This window comes from Nyctereutes procyonoides, unplaced genomic scaffold (genome assembly GCF_905146905.1).
Source record: "Nyctereutes procyonoides isolate TBG_1078 unplaced genomic scaffold, NYPRO_anot_genome, whole genome shotgun sequence".
Classification (NCBI taxonomy): Eukaryota; Metazoa; Chordata; class Mammalia; order Carnivora; family Canidae; genus Nyctereutes; species Nyctereutes procyonoides.
The window spans coordinates 2,283,293-2,308,950 of NW_026575126.1; the positions used below are offsets into that span (position 1 = coordinate 2,283,293).

Here is a 25,658-nt window from a genome sequence, read left to right on the forward strand (position 1 = left end):
CTCAACCCTCTTGACCCCCCAGCCCTCCAGACACCCAGGCCCTCCCGGACCCCCCCAGTCCTCCAGGCCCCCTAAGCCCCTCAGTCCCCCGAAGTCCCTTAGCTCTCCCAGACCCCCAGCCTCCCCAGCCCCCCCAAGCCCTCCAGGCTCCCCCAGCCCCCCCAGCTCCTCTAGGGCCCTCAGTTCCCCCAGGCCCCTCAGCACCCCAGGACCCCAGCCTCCCCAGCACCCCAACTCCTCCAGGCTCCCCCAGGCTCCCCAGCCGCCCCCTCCCCCCCAGGAACCTTGCCCCGGGGGACCCGCACCGCGTGGACTGCCCTCTGCGCCCCGGGAAGGGGCGGGCCCGCGGCGCTCCGGGCAACGCCTTCGCCTGCGGCCAATTAGGAACGCGCGTGGCGCCGCGGCCGTCGCTCATTGGCTCCCGCTGGCCCCGCCCCCGCGAGCGCCCCGCCCCGGCGGCCGCGGAGGTCCAGCGCGCGGAGTGCGGCCTGCGAGCCTGGCGGTCGGCGGCCCCGCGGGCTCCTGCTCCTGCTCCCGCTCCCGCTCCCGCTCCCGCTCCCGCTCCCCGCGTCTCCGGCCCAGTCGCCGCGGTTCCGGCCGCACCTGCCCCCGCGCTCGGTCCCCTCCGCGGCCCGGCATGCAGGAGCCCGACGCCGCCCCGGACGGCTTCCAGCCCCGCTTCCCGCACTTCGCCACGCAGGCGATCCATGTGGGCCAGGAGCCCGAGCAGTGGAGCTCCCGGGCCGTGGTGCCGCCCATCTCCCTGTCCACCACGTTCAAGCAGGGGGCCCCCGGCCAGCACGCGGTGAGCGGGGCCCGGACGGCGGGAGGGGGGTACCCGGGGGCGGGGGCGCCGGCGGTGTGCGTAGCGGAGTGAGTGCAAGGAGGTGTGCGAGGAGGTGTGCGAGGTGGTGTGCGAGGAGGTGTGCGAGGTGGTGTGCGAGGAGGTGTGCGAGGAGGTGTGCGAGGAGGTGTGCGAGGAGGTGTGCGAGGAGGTGTGCCAGGCGGTGTGCCAGGCGGCGTGCGAGGTGTGCGAGGTGGCGTGCGAGGTGTGCGAGGAGGTGTGCGAGGTGGTGTGCGAGGAGGTGTGCGAGGAGGTGTGCCAGGCGGCGTGCGAGGTGTGCGAGGAGGTGTGCGAGGAGGTGTGCGAGGAGCGTGCGAGGTGTGCGAGGAGGTGTGCGAGGAGGCGTGCGAGGAGGTGTGCGAGGAGGTGTGCCAGGCGGCGTGCGAGGTGTGCGAGGAGGTGTGCGAGGAGGTGTGCGAGGAGGCGTGCGAGGAGGTGTGCGAGGTGGTGTGCGAGGAGGTGTGCGAGGTGGTGTGCGAGGAGGTGTGCGAGGAGGTGTGCGAGGAGGTGTGCCAGGCGGTGTGCCAGGCGGCGTGCGAGGTGTGCGAGGTGGCGTGCGAGGTGTGCGAGGAGGTGTGCGAGGAGGCGTGCGAGGTGTGCGAGGAGGTGTGCGAGGAGGTGTGCGAGGAGGCGTGCGAGGAGGTGTGCGAGGAGGTGTGCGAGGAGGTGTGCGAGGTGGTGTGCGAGGAGGTGTGCGAGGAGGTGTGCGAGGAGGTGTGCCAGGCGGTGTGCCAGGCGGCGTGCGAGGTGTGCGAGGTGGCGTGCGAGGTGTGCGAGGAGGTGTGCGAGGAGGCGTGCGAGGAGGTGTGCGAGGAGGTGTGCGAGGAGGCGTGCGAGGAGGTGTGCGAGGAGGTGTGCGAGGAGGTGTGCGAGGAGGTGTGCGAGGTGGTGTGCGAGGAGGTGTGCGAGGAGGCGTGCGAGGTGGCGTGCGAGGAGGCGTGCGAGGTGTGCGAGGAGGTGTGCGAGGAGGTGTGCGAGGTGTGCGAGGAGGTGTGCGAGGTGGCGTGCGAGGAGGTGTGCGAGGAGGTGTGCCAGGCGGTGTGCCAGGCGGCGTGCGAGGTGTGCGAGGCGGCGTGCGAGGTGTGCGAGGCGGCGTGCGAGGTGTGCGAGGCGGCGTGCGAGGTGGTGTGCGAGGTGGCGTGCGAGGAGGTGTGCGAGGAGGTGTGCCAGGCGGTGTGCCAGGCGGCGTGCGAGGTGTGCGAGGCGGCGTGCGAGGTGTGCGAGGAGGTGTGCCAGGCGGCGTGCGAGGTGGTGTGCGAGGTGGCGTGCGAGGTGGCATGCGAGGTGGCATGCGAGGTGGCGTGCGAGGTGGCATGCGAGGTGTGCGAGGTGGCGTGCGAGGAGGTGTGCCAGGCGGCGTGCGAGGTGTGCGAGGTGGCGTGCGAGGTGGTGTGCGAGGAGGTGTGCCAGGCGGCGTGCGAGGTGGCGTGCGAGGAGGTGTGCGAGGCGGCGTGCGAGGTGTGCGAGGAGGTGTGCGAGGTGGTGTGCGAGGAGGTGTGCCAGGCGGCGTGCGAGGAGGTGTGCGAGGAGGTGTGCATGGCCGTGTGCACAGCGGCGTGCGAGGAGGAGTGCGAGGCGTCCGCATGGCCGTGTGCAAGGCAGTGTGCACGGGAGGGGGCACTGCCCTGCGGACCTTCCTGGCGCTGACCCTCCGCCTTCGCGGCCCGCTGATCACAATCTTGGAACAAGCAGGACTGGAAGGAACAGTGCGTCCCACTGTACAGATTTGAACTGAAATTCGTGTAATTTTGGCAAATGGGCAGTTCAAAACTGAGGGTCATAACTGTTGAATTACCTTTAGCAGCAAAAATCATAAAGCCGGGGTAGGGAGTCAACTAAAAAAAAAAAAGACCCAAAAAACCCTCAGGGGGCACCTGGGGGGCTCAGCGGTGGAGCCTCTGCCTTCAGCTCAAGTCACGACCCCAAGGTCACAGGATCGAGTCCCGCCTCAGGCTCCCTACATAGAGCCTGCTTCTCCCTCTGCCTGTGGCTCTGCCTCTCTCTCCTCTGTGTGGGTCTCATGAATAAATACATACATTTTTTAAAAAACAAAACAAAACAACACAACCCTCAGGATCTGATAACTGACCTGGGATCAAGATCATGCTCAGTGGCTGTGCTCGATGTTAATAGCGATTGAGTAGCTGCTAAAGGCTAGATACAGACCTGCGTGTCATGTGTCAGGTGTGTTACAGGTATGGTCGGGGACGAGCCTCACGACAACCCTCGTCTCGATGGGTTCTCATTTTTCCCATTAAATAAACAGATTTGGGAATATTAAGTAGCTTAACTGAGGCCGCATGGCTAGTAACTGGTGTCGCTGGGATTGCAGCCCTGCTCTAGAAGCTACGCGGAGGCATTAGGCTACACCCTGCTGTGCTCCAGTAATTCTGCTAATAATCTGACCCATTGCATCATTTGAGCAGTATGGTTTAGTGATTCACAGCATAAGTCACCGGAGGGCTAGGATTGAGCACCGACCCCACCTCTTCTGATCCGGGCGACCTTGGGCAGGTTGCTCAGCCTCTCCAAGCCTCGGGTTAATCCTGAGTAAATGCAGTTAATCATAGCACCTACCGCATAAATTGTTGATATTTATGTTAGACTTTATGGTGCATTATAATTGCTCAGTAGTTTGGGATTTCACGGTGTTCACATTTACACCTTTTCCATTCGATCCTCACGTAGCCAGGTCAGAAGGCAAGGACAGGACACTGTTTTTTGTTTTTTTTTTTTGTTTTTTTTGTTTTTTTTACAAGGAACTGACCCAGAGCTATAGATAAATGAGTTGTAAGGTTTTGAAAGAGCAGTACCTATTAATCCCTTTCGGTAATACTGACGAGATCCTGGAGTATTAAAAGTTGCTGAGCTTTTAAGGAAATTAGTTCAATAAACTTTTTAAGTCCAAAGCTTGGATTACACTTCAAAAACCTCTTTAGCGTGTCATGCTATGTGAGTTTAGGAAAATTCTTTTAAACTTAGCCCCTTGTTTGGTGAGGTAGAGTTCTAAGGGCATTTTTACAGGTGGTTTATTTTATTTATTTATTTATTTATTATTTATTTATTTATTTATTTATGATAGTCACACACACAGAGAGAGAGAGAGGCAGAGACACAGGCAGAGGGAGAAGCAGGCTCCATGCACCGGGAGCCCGATGTGGGATTCGATCCCGGGTCTCCAGGATCGCGCCCTGGGCCAAAGGCAGGCGCCAAACCGCTGCGCCACCCAGGGATCCCTTTACAGTTGGTTTAGGTTACGTCCAGCTACTTTATTTTGGAACCAAAACGGGGACGCAGCCTGTTTTCCAAGTTTGCAGTCTGTTGCTGCTGTAGGCTCTGTGAATGTGTGACTGTCCAGGTTTTATTAGGTCTTGCTACAAAAGTTAACCATTTAACCAGAAATTAATAATTAGATATTTTCAGATAGCCAACATAGGCGATGAAGTCTACAAACACCAAACACCTCTTAATACCTTTAAAAACTCCATGAAGAGCCCTAAAGAGAATCTGAGGAGCTGAATGAGAAGCACCTGTTTCTCCTAGTCCATTGGAAAGCCATCGAATGGGTGTGAGGGTCGGGATTTGCCACTGGGATTCGCCTCTCCATCTACCTCCGAAAGTTCCATCTCTGCAGTAAATCCTCATGGCAACAGGGGTGCCTTTCTGCGGCAGCAGCCACATGAATCCGCACAGATTTTTTTTCTGCCTGGGGATCACATCATGGAGGTGATGGTAGGGAGGGATGAGGATATCCCGAAACCCTGCTAAATAGGTCTACTCAGTTTGTCAAAAACAACGAAACAAACAACCAAAACTTAAAATGTATGTGTGTGTACCTATATCTATAATGTGTATATACACCCATTACTAGTACTGGGAGCTCCCAAATCCTAAACAGTCTGTAAAAAGTGGTTGTTGTGTTTTGTTGTGTGCTATATGAGGCACTGAGAGAAAATTGTAGCATTTTCAGTCAATGTTTAGATCCTAGGTTTGGATACTGGTTCTGACGCTCCTTAGGCCTTTGGCTTCGTTTTCCTAAAAAACAGACCAAGATATTAAATAAAATGACTGGATGAATATCCCTAGTATGGTAAATGTAAAAAGAGCAAATTAAAAAAAAAAATACTGTACGTAGCCACGGTGCCAAGAATTACCCTGTATTTTTGAGTCACTTTCGTCGAGCCAAGATCTGAACTTGGAGCATTTGTAGGACCTGTTGGTAGTTTCTTGTAGGATAATAAACAGGACTCGAACCACTTAGGTCTTGGGAAATGAAATCTGGGTCAGACGTAAGTTTACTCTGTTGGCTCTGGTAATTCCCTTTTCCTGGTGTCCCCAGGTTAATGAGGAATAATAATGCTAATAATGCAAACAGCCGTTTCTCTAGTAGTTAGCATGTGCCGGGCACCACGCAGAGAACTTATTACACATAACATGATTTTATCATCACAACAACAATTTTACAGGATTAGTTTTTTGTATTTTATTCCCATCTTCAGGTACCGAGATCAACGTCAGGGAACGTCCAGTAGCTTACGTATCAGGCATTCAGCTCGTAGGTGGAGCTCTAGCCTTCTAATCCAGGCTGGTGGGCTTCGGGGCCTTCTCCCACCGCTGCAGCCACAGGACTGTGCAGCTCCTATTTAATGGCAAGACGTGTCACAACTAACTAGTGGGAAATCACGATGGTAGGAGGAACCCGTAGTTGTGGAGGGGTCTATGTTAGGACTCTGATACGGAAACTTGAATCTCTTAAGATGAACTCTATCTCCTTTTCTTCAGGGCTTTGAATACAGCCGTTCTGGAAACCCCACCAGGAACTGCTTGGAAAAAGCCGTGGCGGCCCTAGATGGGGCCAAGTACAGTAAGTGGTTTCCACTTCAGGGTTCGTGGGGTCTAGACCCCACTCTTCCGCCTATCAGCAAAATCACGGAGGCACAGAACTTAGAGTCGGAAACAGATAAGGATTAGTCAGATCAGATTTTTTTATTTTACGAAGATGTTGAAGACTTTGGCCCAAGGGCGTGGAGGACAGGCGTCATATGCGTGCGTGTGATTGTTGGGCAAAAATACGTAGGAGTAGAGGCAAAAATGGCAAGACTTTGCCGTTTGCTACTCCCGTAAATGCACGCTTTGCCTGCACGTGTCCGTGTAAACGAGTAAATATTAACAGAGTTTTGTGACACTACCTCTGAGCACAGCACAACCCGGGCTGCATTTACCTGCTGCCCTGAGGAGGGGCCCCCAGGGATTAGGGGCAGTAGGGGTTAGCCCCTTGAATCTTCTCATGAAGGGAGTGGATGACTATTAAGTCATCTTCGTATTTTTTATATAAATGATATAAACAAAGACGGAATGGGGAAGAGAAAATGAGTTTTAGGAGTTTTCTCACAGCGTTGAGTGTAGGGGTTGGAAATGCCTGTGGGGGGTTGGGGGTTTGGGGGAGGTTTTTCTTTTCTTTTGGATGAGGGGAGTTCTTTCTGAAGACTGAGCCTCGCTGATGTAGTGGTCGCCCGCAGGTGCGTGAGGTGCACGCTCCCAGGGCTGATGGGGCTCCCAGGGCTGACGGGGCTGGCAGGGCTCTCGGGGTTCCCAGGGCTGACGGGGCTCCCAGGGCTGACAGGGCTCCCAGGGCTGACAGGGCTCATAGGGCTGACGGGGCTCCTAGGGTTGACTGGGCTCTCAGGGCTGATGGGGCTCCCAGGGCTGACGGGGCTCATAGGGCTGATGGGGCTCCTAGGGTTGACGGGGCTGTCAGGGCTGACAGGGCTCCCAGGGCTGACGGGGCTCATGGGCTGCCGGGGCTCCCAGGGCTGACGGGGCTCCAGGCGATGGGCTCCCAGGGCTCACAGGGATGACAGGCCGGTGGGTTTTCCCACCAGGTCCAGGACACCCGGGGGCTTTGACTGAGGTGGCAGCTTAGCCACAGAGTTGACCCCAACCTAGACTTCACTGAGAAGATTAAGAGTCACATTTTTCAAGTTAATTGGACTCTCCCTTCTACCAGTTGCAGGCGATTTTTATCATGAAGGGGATGTGTTGATATTTTGTCAGGATATTTCCTTCCACGGTATTTAATGTACGCAGTGCCAGGCGTGTTCTTTTTTTTTTTGATTTTTAATTTTTTATTAATTGTTTTAATTGTTTTTGTTATCTATGAGGTTTCGGGATCATATCTGTTTAAAAGAGATTTACACTTAAAAATAATTTTAAAAAACCCAAACAAACCAGTTTTTCAATTCCGCAGACACCTCTCAGGCCTGATTTTGGGTTTTGGATAGCCGTGTGGTCAGTGAGTGACTCTGACCTTGGCTCTGTTGCTGAAGTTTGATGTTTTTTTCTTCAGTTTGTTGATTTTAAGCTGTAATTGAATTGGCAGTTGGCCTTTCATCTCAGAATTTTGTAAAGAATTATTTCTTTGAAGTGTTTTAGAGAAATGTTACCACCAAAGCAGAATTAGGTGTTTTTTTCTCTTAAAGATATTTTAATTTCAAGGTATTAAAATTAAAGGGGAGTTGGGCTCCTGTAATTCATCAGGGGACCCCTCGTGACTCAGTGGTGCTGGCTGTCCTGAACTGCCAGCAGAGGCGAGAGCACAAGCTAATGCAGGGAAATACTGTCGGTGTTTTTCAGCCCAGAGGTTTGACTAATTGGTTTACCCTTCCCTTGGCTTTCATTTTAGGTTTGGCCTTTGCTTCAGGCTTAGCTGCCACTGTGACTATTACCCATCTCTTGAAAGCAGGAGACCAAATTATTTGTATGGATGATGTGTACGGAGGTAGGTGACCTGTCTCATTCAGGTTGCGTCAGCTGGGATCTTAAAGACAATAAAGTGGGTCCTGAAATATATTAATAGTGTTACCAGGATTATGGATCATTTATTATCTTTAAAAATTATTTTAAAGATTTTAATTTTTTATCCATGAGAGACAGAGAGAAAGGCAGAGACGCAGGCAGAGGGAGAAGCAGGCTCCATGCAGGGAGCGCGAGGTGGGACTCGATCCCGGGACCCCGGGGTCACGACCTGATCCAAGGGCAGACGCTCAACCCCTACGCCACCCAGGCGTCCCCATTTATTATCTTTTAAAGGTGTGATGGACACCTCAGTGTTGGCCCAGACCTGGTAAAGGAAGAGTGTAAACATTTAGAGTCTATGCTCTGACACTTGTTTATTAACTTTTTTTTTTTAACTGCTGCTGAAATGAGGATGTTAGTTGTGATCAACTTTCAGATACCTTCTGCTTCAGAGAAGATGGTGTTTAAAGAGTGTTCTAGTGTTATTTAAAATGTTTATCTACAGTGAAGATGAAGCATAGCCCAGGTCACTCTCACAGCTTACCTCTTCCCACTTCTCTAGCCTCCCTGCACACTTACGCTTGCGGTTTTAGGGAACCTTTTGAAAACCTGTTTGAAGTACGGACCCTTTCCCTGGAAAAGTGGAAAAGTGTACTTAAGACTACAGTCAATATTTCTCATTTTAATTTTAGGGTCAAGGGTCTTACCCTTTGCAGTCTGTCATGGGTTCAAATGTAAGAACTTTCATTCTAAACGCTTTTAGTGCAAGTTATTTAAAGTGAACAATTTAAATGGAAGTTATTTAAAGTGGTGAGACAGGTTGCCCTTACCTTCAAGCAAGACTTGATTCTATGCCCAAAACAATAGCAAAAATTTTTGTAAAGATAGGGATATGGATTCCAGATGCTCCCAAATAATTAAAACGTGGTTTCTAGAATATTATCATTTTATCTGTCTCCTATTAGTAAGAAGTCAAATATGTAAGTTCCTTGAACTAAGAGACTTACTCTTAGCAATCATTTTAACCCTCTTAGAAATTTGCGGTGCTTTGTATTTATCGTTGTTCCCTGATTGTTAAATAGAAATGGTAGAAAGAGCACACCTTTGGTTACTTTTATAGTGTATTATATATATAAAAAAAAAAACCTCGTGGCACACATAGGTACTGAATCTTGAAAATTGCTATTGATTTTTAACAATTCCTTACATTCTTTTTCAATCACATTATGTAGGGTCAGTCTATATAGCATCAAAAGTTCAGTATATCTTTGATCATAAAATACTTTTCCTCTTTTCCTTTCTTTTTGGTTGGCTATCAATAACAACAAATTTTCCTTTAAATTTGCCTACGTAAAAATAAAAATCAAATCCAGAACAGTGTTTGTAAGACGAATTATTCTAAGTTGAATAATTTATCTCCTTTCACCATGAAACTGTAGTTGTTTGATTTATATTGCCTCATTTATCTAAAAAAGCATTTAGAAACCACATAACAAAAAGATTGAGAAAAGCTAAAGAATAATAACCAGTTTTGTTCTATTATCATCAAAGTATAATCAGACTGAAAGTTTATTTATTTAAAAAGATTTTATTTATTTATTTGACAGAGAGAGAGAGAGAGCACAGAAGCAGGGGGAGGCAGAGGGAGAAGCAGGCTCCCTGCTGAGCAGGGACTGATCCCAGGACCCTGGGATCACGACCTGAGCCAAAGGCAGACGCTTAACCCAGGCGCTCCTGAAAATTTATTTTGAACATTTTATTGATATTGGTTCATTTATTTTAAATTTGAGTATTAGGAAGAAATTGCTAAAAAACCTGTTGATGTTTCAAGGAGCATGCCGCTCAATGTCTGAAGAGTAGAAGTTGTGTGTTTTCAGAAACTTTTTTGCTTCATGCCATTTGGTATGGATATCAAGTGTGTTTTATTGGACTCTTTAACTTGTAGTTTAAAATCCAAGCCTTATATTCTTTATTATACCAGATAGCCAAATGATCTAACTGAATTGCTGTCAGTTGTATTTTTATTCGCGATTGACACTTCTTTATATTTATAAAGCATTTGTACCTATAAAGAATGGACATTTCTCAGTACAGTGTCCTTTCTGTTTTGCCTGATTTTTTTGTCTGCCTCAGGTACAAACAGGTACTTCAGGCAGGTGGCGAGTGAATTTGGATTAAAGATTACTTTCGTGGATTGCTCCAAAATCAAATTGCTAGAGGCAGCCATTACACCAGAAACCAAGGTAACTCAGTTAGTTCTCAATTTTGTCTGCTTTCTGGGTGGCGTTTTGTTTTCATCATTTTGTTTACTGGAGGACATAATTTCAGTTTAAATAACAAATTTTATTAGAAGCCATTGGAAGCCACCAACGATATGGAGATGGGCCTGGCTTCTCCAGGATATTAGTGTCTAATGGGCAGGCACATGAGTTCCACAGCAGGACCCACGTTCTAATTCTGTGTCACAGTCTGTGTGCTCTCACGGGCAGATCATTCAACCAAAGTCTCAGTTTCTTCATCTGCAAGATGGGGGTAATCGTGCCTGCTTTATAGGACGGTGGTTGTGTAAATTCGATGAGGCAGGGCGGATGAAGTGCTCAGTACAGGGCCCAGCACAGAGGAACTTCCAAAAGATCTGTGGGCAGAAGCGGACTGCGCTGTGCTGCGGTGCCAGGCTGGACTTGGGAACCCAAGTCATCACAGAGACTGGGCTGCAGAAAAGGAAGCTTGCCAAGACCCCGGACCCTAAGCATCCTGGCTCCTTAAGAATTCTAAGCGATACTTCAACGACCTAACAGTTGCAAGGAGAGAATGGGCCACAAGCAATCTTTAGCCTCGTCCCGGGAAGCTTGTACCCCACCGGAAGGGGTTTTGTGGCCGGGTGAATGGCATATGTGACATTCTTTCTTGGGGCCTCATTTAAATTCTGCATGGGTAAAAGAAGGACCAGTGTCTTTGCTAAGTCAGCCTTTTCCAACTTTCTGTTAATGATTAAACGGTTTGAATTGTACTCAAGATTATGCCGCAGTGAACGCTAAAAAGTGAAAACCTTTTCCCACCCAAGTAATTACTTTGAAGATTAACACAGGGGGGAGCTTTGAGTGATTAAAGTTTGCTTTCAAAGGAACTTGTTTTTTATCCTGCTTAGGAGGAAAGATACTTATTAAAATAGCTGGTCTGAGTGTTTCTAAGGGAGGAAAGCAAATTGTGAGTATGTTAATCCTGGTCAACAGGACTTTATGTCGTGGCTCTCTACTGACTCGAATTAATACATTTCCCCCCCCTGAAATATCTGCCTCATTGTATGAAGTAGATTTTCTTAAGGCCCCGTAAAATCGACTTTGTATTTATTCCTTTCATTGTGATTATTTTTTATCATGAACAGGAGTAATAGGTTCTTGCCCAGAAATAACTTTATAGATTTTTTAAAATAATTCGGTTCTTGTAGACCACGCATTATTTTAACTACCTGAACTTTTCTATAGTAAAGCTCTAGAATGGGAAGAATTTAAAAAAAATTTTTTTTTTTTTTTTTAATTTATGATAGTCAGAGAGAGAGAGAGAGAGAGAGGCAGAGACACAGGCAGAGGGAGAAGCAGGCTCCATGCAGGGAACCCGACGTGGGACTCGATCCTGGGTCTCCAGGATCGCGCCCTGGGCCAAAGGCAGGCGCCAAACCGCTGCGCCACCCAGGGATCCCCAAGAATGGGAAGAATTTTAAACTGTAGAGACATAGTTCATTTACACAGTAACAAAGAATCATTAACCCTTTTACAAAGAAGGCTGTGGGTAATGCCATGCAACACAGTGGCATCTTGTTTAACAAAAGGAATTCTCTTTTCTTTGGTGTTTAAAGTTACTGTCAAGCATCTACTATGTGTCTGAATTGTACTAGGTTTTGGGATGTGCTGGTGCCTCTTTTTTTTTTATTATTATTTTTATTTATTTATGATAGTCACACAGAATGAGAGAGAGAGGCAGAGACACAGGCAGAGGGAGAAGCAGGCTCCATGCACCGGGAGCCCGACGTGGGATTCGATCCCGGGTCTCCAGGATCGTGCCCTGGGCCAAAGGCAGGCGCTAAACCGCTGCGCCACCCAGGGATCCCTGCCTCTTTCTTAAATGAGCTATGACCAGATTTTCTCTCCTGCACTTTAAAACCCACGCTCTTCAAGTTCTGGGGGCTTACTTTATAGTTTCTAATACAACTGGCACTTTTTAAGTTAATATTTAGGGTGTGTTTGGCATTATAGGCATAGTTCTCTTTAATGAAACTCCCAGGCTATAATCTCGGTGTTGTATGTTATTTACTTTGGAGAACAAAATTCTTAGACGCTGAATTATGTCTCTGAACTTGATCCTCTTTTTAATGGAACGTCCTTACGAGAATTAGCTTGAACACTTTTCTGCTTATACGTGACATTACCTCATTTGATCTTTATAACAGCTCTATAAAATATCATCAGGCCTACCGTACAGATGTACAATTCGAGGAATCTGGAGGGTAGTTACTTAACTGTGGCCTCTCAGAAATTAATGGGGGCTAGGATTCAGATTCGAACCTTGCAACCTCATCACCCAAGCTCCTCCAGGGCAGTGTGCCACATGGTTACAATAGATGACACGTATATCCGTGCAGTATATTTTTCATAAACTATTATCATTTATTGAATTGCTTTAGCTTGTTTGGATTGAAACCCCCACAAACCCAAGCTTGAAGATGATTGACATTGAAGCCTGTGCACACACCGTTCATAAATGTGGCGACATCATTTTGGTCGTGGATAATACTTTTATGTCAGCATATTTCCAGGTAAGTGAAAATAATTTTTTTTTGGCATGATTAGAGGACTATAGACACCTGGAACTAGGAAAGCAAAGACTTGTTTATGTTAAAATCATTATCAAACTCATGGAATCTAATCATAGCTACTGATGAGACAAATAATTAAAATGGGACCTTTTCTACCATTAGCTACTATCTTTTCAACCAACCCTAGGTTCATATCTGATATGGGACTTTGTGTGTTTTAAAAGTTGTCTTAATTAAAGCTTTTAAGTTCTCTTAGGATGTGAGAACTCTCTGAAGAGCTGGCCTTATTATGTGATTTTTATCTGTCAGTGCTTTATAAATAATAGGGACTTTAATGTTTATGAGCTGGTAATAAGTCCATTATGATGTTTTTTATATATATATGGTGTGACTGAAAAACATATATGTTGCATATGTAACGTATATATGTTTACTTTTAATATATTAATGTATTATTAAGTTATTAAAATATATAATTAAGCTGTATAATTTAATATATATTTAAATGCATTACATAATATATGTAATATATACATTATATCATTAAACCTGGCTAACCTTCCAAATAAATGGAAGCTAAACTGCATGACATCTCAGTGTACATCACACATATTATTTCTTCACTTTGCTCCTCTCTGGTGTCTCTTCCCTCAGTGCCCCACAGGCTATGGCCAGCTCCCTATAGCTTTACCTCGTTTGTATTAGGAATTTCTACTGCCTGTTTCACGCTGTAGCTATAAGTACCAAGGCCTTTATAATGCTCCCTTTAAGCCATCTCTCACTCTTTTTAAGATTTTATTTATTTATTCATGAGAGACACAGAGAGAGAGAGGCAGAGACACAGGCAGAGGGAGAAGCAGGTTCCCTGTGGGAGCCCGATGCGGGACTCTATTCCAGGACCCTTGGGTCGCGCCCTGGGCCCAAGGCAGACACTCCACCTCTGAGCCATGCAGGTGTCCCTAAACCATCTCTTTTCCTGCCTACCCCTTTACATACATCTCTTCCCATCTCAAACCCCCCCTTTCACGGTCCATTCCTTTTCTTTTTTCTCCTATTTTCTCAGGTACTTTTTTCTGTTTTGCTCCTTTGGGTAGATCATCTAGGGATCTTTCTATAACTGACCAGTTGTCTGCCCCTTTTCCCACATGTTTTCTCTTTCTTCCCTCCAGGTAGCCCAATCTGTTTCCTTTCCTTATTGGGAGCGTACCTTCTTCTCGCTCTTTGCTTGCTGCCTGTACCTTATGATCATTCTTATTACACTTCCTGTACTTTACCTTTACTCTGTCGAGTTCCCGAAAGCCCAGCTCATTTTCTGCTACTCTTAAATTAGGCAGATATTTATAGCTCAATTGTTAATATCCCTCCCCCCAGCCCCCCTTGTTCTGGGTTCCCGAAGTTGGCGCAGGCTGCTGCCTTCATGCAATTGGCCAATTCTTTGGGAGTTTGTATAAACCTGTTCTTCACCTTCCATTTTATTGAGAAAGCACTACTAGGTTTTATCTTGTTTTCCTCAAACACATTTCCTGGCTACACTGCATTTGGGTAGCTTCATGGTCCACCTGCCTTTGGCTCACCATACAGCTTTGGCTGCTTCTTCTATCAGGTAAAACAGTCTACTTCCAAGTGAAGCTCTCCTGGCCTCATCTATTTGTCCCAGGTGATTTTCACTCTTGGATTCTTTATCCCAACTCCTTACCCCGTATACCACTTACGCTAGGCTAGTTAACACAGCCTAGGGTTGCTCTAGCTGAGTCACAGTGAGTCCTGTATATTCCCAAAGAGGTTGCATGAATTATGTTAGCCTGGGCCTGCCCAGATTACTCATCAGGCCTGGCCCTTTTGTCCCCCCTTTACTGTCACTAAAATAGGTCCAGTTTTTCTACCTTTCTGAAGCCCACATCACATTTCCTCATGCCAGGGTCTGCAATTTGCTCCATTTCAATTTGGAGTCATTCCAGTTGAGTTAATCAGAATCGTGTTGTCCCTCAGCAGCCTCATGTCATAATTCCATAGAGCAGATCTTCTACAAAGGTCCTCTCGTTATCTTACCTTCACGAAAACTGGATTCATTCTCTTTTTTCCCTGCCGTTTGTCTTCTGGATCTTCTGAAAATGTCACAAAAAGCACAATGGGCAGGCCATCGTAAAGTTTCAGAGTTCAAGAGTAGAGCCTCTGGATTCATATAGTTTGGTATGAGTGCTAGCTCTCCCAGCTTTTTAATCTGAATGATCTGTTCCTCCCTCCCTCCTTCCCTCCCTCCTTTCCTGCCTTTTTTAGAGAGGACAAGCTGGGAATGGGGGCACAGAAGAGAAAGAGAGGGAGAATTTTAAGGAGGCTTCACACCCTCCACACCCAGTGTGGAGCCCAACAAGGGGCTCGAACTCCACACCCTGAGATCATGATCTGAGCTGAAGTCAAGTCAGATGCTTCACCGACTGAGCCCCCCAGGTGCCCCTCTTTTGCTTTTCTTAGTCTTTTTTCCCCAGCTGTACAATGAAAATCTTAAAGTACTCATTTTATTGAGTCAGGTAAAATATTTTATGTAGTGCTTCACTGGGATTTGTGAAGTACTTAATGTGGTTCTTGGCATATAATGAGGTCAACAGATGTTAGTTATTCTTCTTCATTTTTTCATTTTCTTTTGACCACAGAGTTTAGAGAATGTTACTATTGGGAGAGACCATCATCTAGTTTGACTCTATCACTTTGGAGATGTGCAAACACCTATGTAGAGAGTGCTTCGAGTAACACCTGGCTTAAAACATCCTATTTTTGAAACACCCCAAATGAAAAGCCCTATAGCCCTTATACTAACAACACCTTCCAAAGACTAAACAACTGGTGAGGTTCACACACACACACACACACACACACACACACACACACTTTCTTTTAAAGAAAATATAATTAGGGATCCCTGGGTGGCGCAGCGGTTTGGCGCCTGCCTTTGGCCCAGGGCGCGATCCTGGAGACCCGGGATCGAATCCCACGTCGGGCTCCCGGTGCATGGAGCCTGCTTCTCCCTCTGCCTGTCTCTCTCTCTCTCTCTCTCTCTGTGTGACTATCATAAATAAAAATTAAAAAAAAAAAAAAGAAAATATAAATAGGCTCCTGGCTGGCTGTCAGGAGAGCATGCGACTCTTGATCTCAGTAATGTGATTTTAAACCCTGTGGTGGGCATTGAGCTTACTTTTTAAAAAAAAGATGTAAATAGAAAGATGATAATATATTGTTCAGTGAATAAGTTGATTATAACTTTAATTCTCACTTATAAACAAAGAGATTTTAAGACTAAGGGATTGAATTGCAGGAAAATCAGAGGAGGGAAAACAAATTTCTTTCTAAGTGACTTTACGCTTGGCAAAACTAGTATAATAAAAGAGTAATTAAGAAAAAAAGAGTAATTAAGAGTTAAGATCATGGCACATCAAGTGAATGATCACAGCATATATTATCAGGTTTTAATGATCAAAATCTAAGCATATTAGTTTTCTTCTCACTTGATGTAACAATGGCTAAGTGTTTACGTCGACTACTTTATATGTTTACTGAGTCATAAAATGTCAGCATCTCTGCATTGTAAAATTTAGTGATACACTTAGCTTAGGACCAGCCGGCAACTGCTCTAAAGAAACAATTTCAGGAGACCTGTTGACCTGAGTTCACTTGCTATTTCCAGAAAATTTGTGCTTTTGGATTGAATATTGGGTCCAGTACTTTGTATTTTTATTTGGTGGGAGAGAAAGGGAGAGAACTTTAAGATGCATGTACTTTTGAAAAGTTAGAATAGGGATGACATTTACAATAGCAAATTGGCATGTCATGAAGCATTTTTGAAAGAGATTTACCATTTAAAAAATGAAAATCTTTTGTTCCTTTTAGCGGCCTTTGGCGCTGGGAGCTGATATTTGTATGTATTCAGCGACAAAATATATGAATGGTAAGGCATACGTAGTCTTCACTTTGAGTATTCCTTTCCATAGGTAGATGAAAATACCCAAAGGCGTGATATGTTGATCCTTTTCCTTCTATTATTCAGGTTTTTGTTATGAGTCATGTAGAAAGTAAAAAAATTGTACTTCGGATAAAATATGGGATTTCATTTATAGCAGACAAAGCTATGCCCATGACCATGAACAGAGGATTAAAATTTACTTGAAGACGTTACGGTTTTATCCTACTGACAGCTTAAAAAGAAACAATTTTTATGTGATTTTTATTTTCATTGTTACAGATATGGCTTTTGGTGCTGTCAGATTGAATACAGGTTTTTTTAAAAAAATTGTTTATTTATTTTTGAAAGAGAGAGAATGAGCATGAGTTGGGGGGAGGGGCAGAGGGAGAAGCAGAGTCTCCCTGAGCAGGGAGCCCGCTGTGGGGCTTGATTCCAGGTCCCAACACCAGCTGAGCCACCCGGGCATCCTCAGATGGAATACAATTTATTTAAACTTACTCTATAGGGCTTTTACCAGAGAGTTTTTTCAAATGAAAGTCACCTTTTTAAATTTTAGAATGAAGAATAAATGTATATCGTTTTTAACTTAAAGGTTTTTGTTTTGCTTTAGGCCACAGTGATGTCGTGATGGGCTTAGTATCTGTTAATTCTGAGAGCCTCCATAACAGGCTCCGTTTCTTACAAAATTGTAAGTATTAAAAAGCCTGCATTTACCCTTATCCTCTTAGAGAGACGACATTTGATATTTGTAGTTCCACTAAATGTTGTGAAGTGATGGCATTCTGCTAAATTGGGAAGAAATGAGAAGTAGAGGAGAAAGATTCTGGTTTTTAAAGGAAAGTAGAAAAATTGGAATATAGAAATATAGTTAGAGCATAACTAGGCTTTACAACATGACTCAAGATATCAGTTCTGTTATTTTTCAAAATCATGTTAATTTTGACCATAATTGGGGAAAGCGCAACTGAATTTTTAGTTTTCAGACTTACTAGATTTTTTTTCTTTAGATAACACATTTGGAATGATGGCTTTCTTACACTGTATCTTTTATATCTGAAATGGTTAATCTTAAATAGCACTTAATATATAAACTTATATTTTTTAACAGATGTCTAAGTACCATTTCCTGTTTAGATAATTTAGTTATCTCAAGTATGGGTAATTGTTTATTTGAAGACACTTAGATTAGCCATTGAGATTTGACAGGTAAGACACACACATAAGTAAGAATAAAGTAAATAAGTATGAAATAAATAAATAAATAGAGGAAATAAGCAATAAAGTAAAAAAAAAAAAAAAAGAAAAAAAGAAAAAAAAGGCCCGGAGGAAGAAAATCAAAACTCAGTGCTTGAGAAGTTCATTTATAAAACATTGAGGTGAGATGTGTATCTGGGAGGCAGAGTAACTCCTAGGCTGCTTTAGACAAAAGCTAAGTTGCACTGGAGGAAAATTAAGATGTTTCTATGGGACAGAAGAGAGAGTGAATTCCTGTCATGTTACCTGATTCTTGGTCATCATTTTTTTATCGACAAAAATCATGTCTTTCCAAACTTTTCTTGGTACCTGAACAAGATCCTCATTAGAGTCACTTTTGAAAAAAAAAAAAAAAAAGCTAAGTTGAATGTTGGTAGAACCAGTAACGACAGGAACTGAGGCTGTTTTCCTCTACATGTTCAAAGAAATACAAGGTTCAGCTCTGGGCAGGGTGTCCTTGAGTGGAAATCATGGAGAGGATTGTGTATGTTCGTATTTGAGAAGTTCGTGTTGTCTGCAGGATATTCATTTCCGCTCTCGTCCCGAAGCCCAGGTCTTCGAGCATTCTTTATGCTTCGTTCTTACGCTTCTGACTCGATATGTTAACTTCCCCCCGGAAACGCCAACGTTGACCTGGGTAGCCCGCTTCGCAGTCACTAGACTGAAAAAGAAGAGAGTGAGAGCATCTTCTGGGTCTCTCCCCACCTTTCAGATTACCCCAGCATATGTTCATTTTGCAGCTCTTGGAGCAGTCCCATCCCCTGTGGACTGTTACCTGTGCAATCGAGGACTAAAGACTCTACACGTCCGAATGGAGAAACATTTCGAGAACGGAATGGCAGTTGCTCAGTTTCTGGAATCTAATCCTCGGGTAGAAAAGGTCATCTATCCTGGTAAGTTAATATGATTTTCTTTTCTTTTTTTTTAATTTATTTTACTTTTAATTTTTTTTCTTTTCCTTTTAAGATTTATTTGTTTGAAAGAGGGTGTGTGCAAGTAGAGGGAGGGGTGAAGAGAAAGGGAGGGGTGGGGGAGAGAATCCTCAGCAGACTCCCTGCAAGAGTGGAGCCAACACCGAGCTCAGTCTAAAAACCCTGAGATAGGGGATCCCTGGGTGGCTCAGTGGTATAACACCTGCCTTCGGCCCAGGGCGTGATCCTGGAGACCTGGGGTCGAGTCCCGCGTCGGGCTCCCTGCATGGAGCCTGCTTCTCCCTCTGCCTGTGTCTCTGCCTCTCTCTCTGCCTCTCATGAATAAATAAATAAAATATTAAAAAAAAATCAAAACCCTGATATAATGATCTGAACCAAAATCAAGAGTCAGGTGCTCAACCGAGCCGCCCATGTGCTGCAGTGTTGATATGATTTCTAAGCACCTGTGTTCACACTAGGATTCTGTGGGTCACCCTAGGCATTCTGTGCATGACACCTGTTGTGAGGTAGCTGTGTGTCAGGCTCGGTGCTGGGTCTGGTGGTGAGAAGATAGGCATGGCCCGTGTCCTGGTGCTGCCTGAGGTCTAGAGGCTGCTTGGATGTTACGAAGTTGTGGGCGTTGGGTGTTCCAGTGATGATCCTTAGCTTGGAGGCTCGGCTCAGTATTCCAAGATTGCGACTTCCAATCTTGGAAGATTGGAAGATTCCAATTTTGTACTTCCCAGTTGGTCTGCGCCCAGGCCTTGGGTCTGCCACTGGGCATGAGCTCTACCTCTTACCTGATTCAGGTTGGGACTGGATACTCATCAAATTGAGACTTGCTGCTTACGCACCACAATTCCCCAGAAGCTGTCTTAACTTCCTTTTCAATTTTTTTCACCACTGCCAGCTCACGTGGCCTTAGTGGGCATCTATCACTCCTCGAATTTATTTTACCGGCCTTTTAATTGTGGTGGCTTTAAGTAATTGGTCACTTAGGATCCTTTTGATGTTTTAGCATCATGGCCTTGGGTGGACAGGGGAGTGACGCTTGCTTCCTGCCCCCGAGGAACTTAGATGAACTAAGGCAGAACTACGCAGGAGGTGAGACGCAGGAGGTGAGACGCTCTCCGTGTCCCCCAGGGAGAGAGCTGTTGGCGGCTGTGTTTTGAGTGGAGGGAGGGAGAAAAGCTTCGGCCTGCGTCTTGAAGAGTGGGGGCACCTGTTAGAAGGAAGGGCGTGGACAGGCATTCCGATTCTTTTTTTTTTTTTTTAAGATTTTGTTTATTCATGAGAGACAGAGAGAGAGAGAAAGAAGGAGAGGCAGAGACACAGGCAGAGGGAGAAGCAGGCTCCACGCAGGAAGCCTGACGTGGGACTCGATCCCGGGTCTCCAGGATCAGGCCCTGGGCTGAACGTGGCACTAAACCGCTGAGCCCCCCGGGGACCCCCGACATTCCGATTCTTTCAACAAATGTTTATCAATTGCCAATGACGGAGCAAGCCCTGGACTAGGCTCCGGGGTCCAGTTATTAACAAGAGAAGCGGATCTGTCCCCGCGGAGCGGGTCTGGTAGGGAAGACCCATGTTAAACAAGAAATCACAGGATGATGCGCTTAGCAGAGGGGCGAATGTTCCAGGCTAAGACCACAGCTTGTACAGGGTCCAGGTGAGGAAGGTGCGAGCCGCCGGTGCCAGGGGAGCGGGGGAGGTGGAGGACGCGCCAGGGGGCCGCTGGAGGCGTCGGCCCAGATGGGCACCGGAGGCGGCCTGGCCCCGAGCCGTCCTCCCTAGGCTTAGGCCCACGGTGAATGTTAGGTTTCCCCCAATTCCCTGTTTGGCTCTAACGAGACCTTCGCTGTGCGTCCCGGCCGCAGGGCTGCCCTCGCATCCTCAGCACGAGCTGGCGAAGCGGCAGTGCACCGGCTGCCCGGGCATGATCACCTTCTACATCAAGGGCACACTCGTGCACGCCGAGGCGTTTCTCAAGCACCTCAAGGTAAAGCTTCAGCCGCCTCTCCTGTCCGCCTGCCCCCGGCCTCTGGCACCGGCGGGGCAGCTGCGAGGCCATCGGGCCCGTGGCCGTGGCCGTGGCCTCCCCTGAGGCCCTGGCTTTCCAGATTGTCAGAAACCGAACCCCTTTTCCGAATGAAATACTCCGTGACCCTTCGGAGTAACCCGTGGCCGGTGCACCGAACAAAGGCTCCCGCGAGCCACAGCCCGGGCCCGGGCCCCGTGGGCCGTGGCCAGGGACGGGGGCTCCGTGGGGTTTTCACGTTGGCCGAGGGCCCGGGCCGGGGACAGGCCCCTGCGTGCACCAGGCCCAGGGGGCTCGCCGTCCTGGGTCCTGGGCCCTGCGTCCAGCAGGTGTCACGACTGGGCCGCTGCCACATGAGTCGGGGTCCCCTGCTGTGAAAAGTGGCATGAAAAGCAGAAAGAGGGGTGCATGGGACTCAGTACAGCCGGGACAGTAGTTGGGGATTATTTGTAAAGTTCTGTGACACTATAACACTAAATACAAAACCGGGTTTTTTCTTTTTCTCCTTCTTCTTTCTTTCTTTTTTTTCTTCCCCCCCCCCCCCCGGGTGTGTGTATGTGCCCAGGAGGGAGTTCAATTGGACGTAGTAATTTAGCACGTGATCTGTCTTAACAAGTAAGCACAGGCGACTTGGGAGACCTGTAGGGATCTTTATTCAAAGGGCCCCCGCAGAGCCAGGTCTCAGATGTAGTGATTCTGAGGTTTTAGGGCTCACGTTAGCTATTACTCAAGTAGAAGGACAAATCAGGAAGCTGTGAGACATTCACCTTCCTCAACTTGTGATGTTTTAAAAGTTTGCACACCCTATGTCCAAGCGGTGACATCAGTGATTTTGATGTTCATTTTTCTCTCTGGTTTTCTCTCCCAATTTGTATTTTTTTTCATGATCCAGCACCATTTCTCCACCCTCTCTGTCCAGGGCCATTTTATTAAAACCATTTAGTTTTATATTTTTGTTGTAGTGAAAGATCCAAATGAATGTTTTCTTTGCCGTAGCTATTTACTCTGGCTGAGAGCTTGGGAGGATACGAAAGTCTTGCTGAGCTGCCGTGAGTATATATTTTTGTTTTTCCTCCGCGTTTTAACTCTGATGTCAGCTTTTACAATTGCTTACAAAAGAATATGGAAAAATCAGGAGCAATTCAAGTCATCTGACAATAAGAAGAGCATCGCGCTCTCTAATCAGAATGAACCTCTGACCCAGCAGCTTGGAGACCCTGATGAAACCCAGTGAGCCGCTTGTGTCGCCTCCACTTGTGCTTCTTTCCCTTCGGCCCGAAGGCGGACGCGACTCCAGCCGAGTTATATTTTAGGATCTCTGACCTGTGACCCGGGGCTGCTGGTTCTATCCCCCACCCCCCGCCCTGGAAGGGAGGTTGGGGGACTTTGTATTAGAAGGGCTGAGGTCCAGGCTCCTTGGAAGCGGGGACCGTGTCCGATGAAATAGCCTCCGTCCCCCCGACGGTCAGACCGCATCGCGGCCGAAACCTCGAAAGGCTTCGTGTATCTGCAAGACAAACCCAAAATCTACCTGCCATTCCCAATCCAGTCAATTCATCTGATTCTATCAAGCACCAGAGGATATTAGAAGATGCAGCCTGAGATCAGACGTCCCAGCAGCTTATTCTGTAGACAAGGAAACAGGGATTCAGAACGTTTTGCCGATGACTCAGATGCCACGTAGGAAGGTGTCAGCGGCTTCGTTCTTGAGGCTTTGTGTAGAAACAATGAGGGGAGGGAGGAGTAGCCTAGGTCTGGATTTGGGACCTGCTCCACCAGTTACTCACCTCTGAGCCTCAGTTTTTTTCATCCATAAAAATGGGATTAATGATCAAACTATAAATTACCTTTGACTGATTACCTGTCCCACCGAGCATTCCTGAGCTGTACCCGGATTTTATTGTATGTACCTCTGCCCGAGTGATGTGAATATTGCCGTGGTAATTACATCATTACCCAGTAATTTTCAGGAGTACTGAGTGCACCTGGTATGCGTCTGTGTTTTAATTTTCATAAACATTTCTGGAATAGCTGTGAAGAGTCGGGCAATTTCATATAAAGTCTAAAAAAAAAAAAAAAAAAAGGTATGATGCCCAAATAATGAGGCTAATCCAGATAGGTTTTTGTGAGTCATTCAGGAAGACGCCTGCTAATAAGTCCGGATGCACAAGAGGGCACACTCGGCATATGAAATTGGGTAATTTTTCATAGTCCTGAAACGTGCATTACTTTAAAGCTGTCTCAAAAATGATTCCGTTAAGGATGTGGTTCGCAGTGGCTGGGCCCTGAGCTGCACCAACCGGCGAGGCCATAACCCCGACGCCTGCCAGTGGACGAGTGAATTTAGGTCAGGGCTTGTCCGCCCCGTCACCCTCATTCCGTGAGGGTGAGAAGCAGAGCCAGCGTGCACGGGGTTGGTCCAGCCTAACAACACGTATGAACCGTGCAATCTCCGAGAAGTTACCTGTGTCCTCCCAGTCTGTTTCCTTGGTTGTAAAAGGTGGATGGCCCTGTCCTCGGCTCTTAGGGTTGTTATGGGAACATGGGGAAAAAAAAAATTCCCGAAGCCGATGCCTTGATTCATACCAAGGGCCCAATAGATGTTAATTATTATTAGGAAGTATTATTTTTTATTAGGCATCTAGTACACTCCGGGTACTTGCAGATGCTTTATATGTGTTCCTTCCTTTGATGACTGCGATAAACTTTGGGGATGGGAGTTCTATCACCTTTTATTCATTAAAAAAAAAAGAAAAAAGAATTAATGCACACAAATGACCCAGCAGAGCCCCTGCCTCGTGGTGAGCCTGTAATAAATGATAGCTATTATTGTCATTGTTATTTTGCATAAGGAAATTGATTCTGAGGACAGGTGCCTTTCACAAGGCCGCACAGCCAGCGTGTGGAGAGGCCGATTCGTGCGCGGGGCTGGTGGTGTCAGAGGCGTACGTTGTTTTTAGGTGTACGCTCTCTCTCAAGGAAGTAAAAGGCAGAGCATTTAAGGAGGATGTTGGCAGGTACAGCCGCAGTAGAGCGATGAAAGAGGAGACGCGATTATGTCGCCCACGTCCGAGATCTTCCATCCGTGGATCTCAGGCGAGATCGGACGAAGCCACTTAGGCCTCGATGTTGCTGGTAGCGTAGACCCTTGTGTTTCTGAAATTGTCAGAGTCCTTGGCTTCTGCGTTGTTGTCTGGGGTAGAGAAGAATATCTCACTTCTCTTGGTTTCCCAGTTCTTGCCGTAGTGCCTGACCCGTGGTGGGTGCTTTAGCTTTATCCGTGTTAGTGACAACGATGAGCCGCTGGATAGGGTCGAAAACCCTTCCAGGCCTCTACATCCATGGGTCGTGTGCTGGAATTCCTAATGCTCCCTGGCTGCCACCGGAGTTCTCCCTGGATTGCCTTTCCCCAAGCTGCCTCACACGGTGCCATTCTGGATTAATCCATGGGTCAGGAGGGAATCAGTCCTGGCTGGTTCTTGGTCCAATAGGCCTTTTGTAAGTCGAGCTGCTTGGGCCGGGGGTATGGAACCTCTGGCCAAGGCCTCTTTCAGGCAGATGCTAAAATCTGCAGCTGGAGGCTGTCTTTTCCCCTCTTGCTTGGGAGTCTTGATTGGCACCTTCCGTGTGTGGATGGAGTGTAGAAAGGCTAAAAGGTCATAGTTTTCACTTAAGATAATGACTGGAAAAGATGATTTTTTACAATTCCTTATTTTTTGGCCTGTGAAGCATTATAGGCATAGGAAGAGCTTGATATTTAGAACAGAAAAGCCCATCGACAGTAATCGCAGTTTATGAGACAGATACAATATAGTGATCGAAAATGTGCCCATTCTTTCTTTCAGGGCAATCATGACCCATGCGTCGGTGCCTAAGAGCGACAGGGATGTCCTTGGCATTAGTGACACGCTGATCCGACTCTCTGTGGGCTTAGAGGACAAGAAGGACCTGCTCGAAGATCTAGATCAAGCTTTGAAGGCAGCAGTAAGTTTAACTATTCTGGTGCTTGTGAGCCTAATCTTGGGGGGTAGTGGTCACTGTTTTATTTTTTAAAGATTTATTTATTTGAGAGAGAGAGCGCAGGGGGCGGGTGGGGGGAGAGGGAGAGAGAATCTCACGCCCACTCCTGCTGAGTGCAGAGCCTGGCTGGGAGTGGGGGAGGGGGAGGCTTGATCCCATGACCCTGAGATCATGACCTGAGCTGAAGTCAAGAGTCAGACGCTCAACCGACTGAGCCACCCAGGCGCCCTGGTGTCACTGTTGATACAGAGGGTGGCCTCACTGAATTCGGAAGGTTTCCTGTGATAGACGGCGTATAGACGTGTGCAGGGAACTCCGCTGAAGTGCAGATTTAAACAATGGGATGGTATTGAGAGAAGAGTCCTTAGAAGATGTGAAGTCTTTGCCTGCAGTTCTAATAACATATATATTTTTTAATAACATATTTTTCTTGTGCACTTTTAATACAGCACCCTCCAAATGCAGGTCGTAACTAGCCTTCCAGAACTGCTAGTAGAAGTTGCCTCCCAAGAAGATCAACTCTAGATAATCGAATGGACCATTAATGAGCCTTTGCGGGATTTTCAAGTGAAAATTTAGAGACACCTCATTACTTTTCAGAGCTGTAACCTTCCGGGGATCCTCCTTGTTAAGAGCGGTTTCCTCTTTCCCTTATTGTAATTGACAGGTCAATTCTGTTAATACCCTCTTGATAATTTTGGTAAACATTTGCCTCTGCAGGAGGTGGGGTTTGTGCTGCTTTTCGGGGTTGTGATCTTCTTTTCATAGCTTAAGATTTATATCGATCATGTTTACAATACAATGACAATTCATTTTCTAGGTTTTTCTGAAGAATTTAAATTATTAAATGAATGTTCTTGAATCAAGAGTGATTTTTGCTATTGTTGAAGACAGCACTCAAAGCAGTGGTTTACACTTAATTATCATAAGCCAAAAAATCAAATACTTGAAAAGCCTACTGTGAAATTCTGCTGATTCAAGGTTGTACTTACTATTTAAAAACAAAATAAATCTAATTACCAAATGCA

General features: G+C 46.6%; 1 protein-coding gene across 1 annotated transcript; it reads left to right on the forward strand.

The window, feature by feature from the left end:
* The first annotated feature begins 477 nt into the window (after positions 1-477).
* Positions 478-25,658, forward strand: CTH (cystathionine gamma-lyase). The gene is made up of 12 exons (XM_055340247.1): positions 478-805; positions 5,627-5,708; positions 7,527-7,622; positions 9,773-9,882; positions 12,321-12,452; positions 16,335-16,392; positions 17,018-17,095; positions 18,402-18,554; positions 20,450-20,571; positions 21,607-21,659; positions 24,456-24,594; positions 25,080-25,658. Exons 1-12 carry the CDS (start codon positions 638-640, stop codon positions 25,104-25,106), a joined length of 1,218 nt encoding a protein of 405 aa, XP_055196222.1. The 5' UTR covers positions 478-637; the 3' UTR covers positions 25,107-25,658.